Source organism: Myzus persicae, unplaced genomic scaffold (assembly GCF_001856785.1).
Source record: "Myzus persicae strain clone G006 unplaced genomic scaffold, MPER_G0061.0, whole genome shotgun sequence".
NCBI lineage: Eukaryota > Metazoa > Arthropoda > Insecta > Hemiptera > Aphididae > Myzus > Myzus persicae.
In genome coordinates, this window is record NW_019103856.1 from 936449 (window position 1) to 942152 (window position 5704).

At 33.2% G+C, this 5704-nt stretch overlaps 1 protein-coding gene across 1 annotated transcript; it reads left to right on the top strand.

Moving 5' to 3' along the window:
• The first annotated feature begins 19 nt into the window (after positions 1-19).
• On the top strand, positions 20-403 carry LOC111035480. The gene has a single exon (XM_022317123.1). It carries the CDS (start codon positions 20-22, stop codon positions 401-403), a length of 384 nt encoding a protein of 127 aa, XP_022172815.1.
• The last annotated feature ends 5301 nt before the right edge of the window (positions 404-5704 follow it).

Genomic DNA, 5704 nt, shown 5'->3' on the forward strand with positions numbered 1-5704 from the left:
AGCTGACGAAGCATTTGGTATGACAGAAAATTTAATGAGACCTTATGGTGGTAAAAGTTTATCGTACGAAAAAAAAATTTTTAATTATCGGTTAACTTTGGCCCGTCGATTTGTAGAATGCACATTTGGCATTATGTGTAGTAAATGGCGAATATTGCACAGACCACTAGATGTTAAGATCGAGTTTGCAGAAAATATTGTTAAAGCCATATGTGTCTTACATAACTATGTCAGAGTGAGAGACGGTTTCAAATATGAAGATACGCTTTATGCAGCACCATTATCAAATCTTAATCCAACCTATACTGGTCGTAATGTACGTGATGCTGATACGATTCGAAAACAGTTTACCAATCATTTTATGAATGAAGGTAAATTAGAATGGCAAGATAAAATGGTTTAAATAATTTTCTATTTTTGTAAATTTTAATACAACGTTAATATAATAAAATATAGATTAATTAAGTACCTACCTAAACTTTTTTTCTGCTCTTCCGAATCTTCTGTGCCACAAAAAATAAGCACCAACTCTTCCCAACTTCTTCTCTTCATTGTTCGGTTTGAGTAATCATGGCTTGACATATCCCATATGGCAGGCCTTTTTTCAACTTCATTGATTAATGTGTCTATGTTAATTTCCATATTTTTTTATACAAAAAACACTTTTTTTCAAAGAATAATAAATTTACACGATATTCAAACCGATCACAGTGAAAGTAAATTATAAAGTAGCTATAATATTATTAGAGTGATACGAGTAACACGAGCTGCTCACGGTAACAATCGCAATTGATCACAAAATTAACCCCAGCACAATTCCATCATATAATAACATATTATGTTCAAAAATAACAATAATTGAAAATATACATTTCGATTTAATAACTGGCATTCTTAGAATAGTAAATGAGTCTAGACGGTGTCCTTAATAATAATAATAATAATAATATTATTAATTAAATATTATATTATTTCCTTTATTAATATAATATATTACCTTTATACATTTATTTTATACAAATAAGTGAATTAAAAATGTATATTATTTCGTAAATCGGGTACACAAACACCTAAACGCGCGTGTCAACTGAACGGTCCAATAACGATCAACAGTATTTAATTTCGCGAAGCCACGCGCGTAGACGCGCGGAAATAAAATCTTGCGTCGTTGTCGTGATCGACGCGCGTGTACGCGCGTCTTCGCGCATCCATGTGAATGATGTATAAGAAACTCGCATATCTAAATACGCGCGATTAATCGACGCGCGTGTACGCGCGTCCATGTGAACCTAGCCTAAGTATTATAACCTATAAAAGGCACGCTCATACACATATATCATATACTATCATAGGCCCATGATATACGATACACGCGTCCGCGCGGAGCGTGATATTATTAACCGCGGACGTCGATTATTATTATTATTATTATAATGTACGTCATGCACGTCATGATGTATTGCACTGTACCCGCTCAAAAACGAAATATAATGACTAGTTTGGCGGCGGACATTCGTCTACCGACTTTGAAAATTATTGCAGTCGTGCAGCGCCGGGGCGAGAAGAAATACCCGGGTAGGTATTTTTTTTTCGTCCTCGCAGTCGACTCGGGAAATCACAAAGCACATTTCGCCAGTTCACTCTATCTCTCATTAACCAGTGGTCCGTTGCTGTATAATGTACAGAGCATAATATTATTATCACAATACACACCTATATTATACCGAGTCACCGCGAGATACCTACAGTGGATATTCCCACTGCCCCCCGTACATTATTTATACGGCCATCATAGTATTATTAAGTAATTTTGGTCATTTACGAACTGTTCCTAGTAAAATATAGAAATGTGTCTGTAAATCGACTAGAGAGAAAAAAAATTTAATTTAGCTACGAATACGAAACACTATTAAAATTAATCGAATCGAATCATATCGTAGGACGCATTATAAACATCTATACGTATAACTATTATAGTGATATACTATTATATTACATAATAGTGTACCACGCACATTAAACGATTTATCACGATTTTCTACAGACCGCGTTCTATAAAGAAATCGCCCAATTAACTTGTATATTCCTGTATGTGATTCTTACTTTGTACTATATTTTCCCTGAATTTATCACACGCAAATGTTATACTGCGGTTGACTTTCCCGTCCGATTGGTATCGTGTATGATAATAAATTAAATTATGACGTGTTGTCCTATATGCGCGTTGATGTTTGTCAAAGGATTTCGTCGTGTACACTTAACGGTGGATGGGTACGTAATATAATATTATGTGCGTATTATGTTGTAACTCATATTATACTTAAGACGTCATGACAATATAGACAATATAGTGAGGGACAACATCGTGGGTTTGAAAAATTTCCTCAATGATCACAACATCACGATATTACAGAAGGAGGAGATAAGTGCTACATTCGCCTCATTGCTCGCAATCTTTGACTTAACGTATATACTGCGGGGCTGGTTAACCCTCTTCTATTCGCTCTTTGCTCGAGACCTTTTCCCAGAAAATTATTGTGATAATAATATTATACGTACACGCACATTGTAATCGAATTGGCCGTCGGGCACGGAGCCAATAAAAACGTTTGCGCGTATAATATAATAATATATCAATATGATTTCTGTGAGCGTACACAAATCGTCCGCCGCCGTGTGCACGCGCGTGTATAATGGATTTTCGAAAACATAATATTAATATTTACAGCCGCGGGCAGTATACGAATACCTTATAATAGGTGGTACACGACCATCAGAATCGAATAAGTTAACTGCGATCGTCGTAGCACCTTATTATATTATATTATTAATGTTATTATTATTATTAATATTATGTTATTACGTTGGGTACATTCAAAAAAATCGAACTACAATATTCAAGTAAACAGCTTATATACATAATATTTATATTTATCGGTAATTTCTATTAATTTAATATCTTCGATAAAAAGGATCTGCGATCGGGAGAAATATTTAAATGCTCAGGATTAGACAATCCTGTGAAATAAAATCAAAATAGATAGTAGCAGTACCACTACTAATACTAATACTGCTGTAGTACACTATATTATGAATATGATTAAAAGAATTCACTGTATTATAACTTGTTTGGTCAATAATATTATTATATCGTGGTAATAAATAGTCGAACAACCGTCGAGGAACATATTTTATGAGAAAAACACGAGACGGAAAAGCTTTCAGTAGAGATCAACGAAACGGCAGCTGTATAATAATTTATATAATAAAAAGTAATTGATTGAAAATATTAATATAATATATTTTGCATATGATAGTATAATATAGTTTCAGCGCCGCCCAGACGCCCAGTATATCTGTATTTATGTTACTGTATATATAATTATTGTTGTTTATTAGTTATAACTTATAACCATTTGTACGGATGCTTACAGCCAGAAAAATATATCTAAAACCATATAAAAATACATATTAAGTAAATCGCAGAGTTATAAACTCGTCCTCCGATCAAATATATTCAAATGTGATTTGTACGAAATATTATGCATAATGTATACCACATATACGCACAAAGAAAAGACGGCACATGCAATGAAAACCTTGTACACATATAATATTAAAATAATATGATACAAATTATATATTTTACTAATTAATTATTATATACCGTAGTATCATAGATTAGAGATGTGAGGTGCCGTCGTTTGTCCGCTGTCCGGCTTAATATATAAATAATAAATATATAATGACGGTTTGAACGAAGAATAATGATTTCCATACACACAGTACATTTACGTGTGCGCCGAATATGTATTCTTGTCAGAGCCATAACTTTGGACGTGAAGTGTGCATAATATATATATAATATTATGTATAATACATCCATCATTTCGTCCATACAATAAGTCCGTGGGAGGGTCATCTCTATTAATCTTTCCAGTCCCCCTTGAATATATATATATATATGATTATACTATAGTATCTAATGACCATTGAAGAAATCTCTGTTTGTGTGTGTACAGTCTCGTTCGTAAAAATAAAACGGATCAATAAATCGTCGGTTTCCGATAGTGCGGTAATTTTCAATTCGCCTCGCTACGCCACCCTAACCACATACATCTAATAAAAGAAAAATCGAACACAAAGCGGATCATTTCGAATATTGTGCTGAACAATGTGGCTTATAATAAATGTGAATTTAATAATAGGTTGAACAGTTGAAAATATATATTAGATATACTTATATCATATACGTATGGATTTAATTTACCTACTAATTGAAATGACTTTTTTCACCAAGCATTATTATAACCTTTATAACTTCTAAAATATCAACCCTTATAAGGTTGGTTATAAATAATGGACTAGGAATATGATGATCGGAAAGCACTAAGAAAATCCCCTAGATAAAAATGTGTGACAGCCTGGGTATTTAAAATAGTGCTATAATTGCAACAAAAACTACTTTAATGCGACGAAAAAACATGTTAGGTATTAATCGATTATCATATTATATAGGTATATCGTATTGGTTAATCATGAATCAGATATTGATTGACAAAAATAAATCATATCAGGTACCAGCGGGGGCGGAGCGCAAGAATAACGTTTGTGCAGGTAAAATGGAACTACCTATATCTTAGAAATCACGTCATAAGAAATAAAATAAACTGAAAATGTCTTTCTCGTGACGTAGTCTTACACCGCATGGCCGGATAAAAATCAGTAGCCACATTGAAGTTGAGCACAACACGTCAATGACATTTGAAATCCAATCAGTTGGCGGAGGAATAAAAATAAAAATAAAAAACCGCGAAAAGTCGTGAGCGCTGACCGGAGAGGTTTACAGGTCTCTATCAATTTATAAATGAATTCAAGAGTATCGTACCATGCTGGGGTCGGGGTTGTGTGTTTTGCATTCACATAATATAAAATATGGGAGGCACGCCGCACACGTAGAAATTCCGACTCTCGTCGTTCGCGCAAATACGCAATCACGCATCTCGTACGTACACGATAATATTGTTATACATGGGTGAATATCTGGAAACAAACGATTCGGCGAAATCTGCTGCGGCCGATGTGTGCGTTGTGATATATTAATAATATAATATATTATATTCATATAAAACAAACGGGCACAATACACATCCACCACAATAGTATACTGTGCGACTGCAGCGTATATTGTATAGAATAATAATATATAATATTATCGTCGTTTTAAAAATATAATATATATATTAAACCCGCGGCAACATTATATTAGTATACTGCACGCGGTTCACTAATGACGAGATATTTGTGATAATAATATGATGTATATAGGTATGACGCCGAGCTTAGTGAGTATACCTATACAACATACGTATATAATATTGATGATGTAATGACATTGTATATTATTATTATCTTCTATAACGGTATAATCATCGTTAATGTAATAATATATTATAAAGACATTAAGTGTAGCAGGTAAAACATGAAATATAATATTAAACATTATACGTATACCTGAAGTGTATGCACCAGACGCGAAAAATCAAAGCAAAATTAATATCAATTATCCGTTTAATATTTTCTGGCGCGACATAATATTATTTCGTATCATAAATACGAATAGATATTTTGATGTAATATACAGGAAGCTACATAATATCACGTACACGGTACACGTGATATTATGTTCGATTTAAATTGGAAA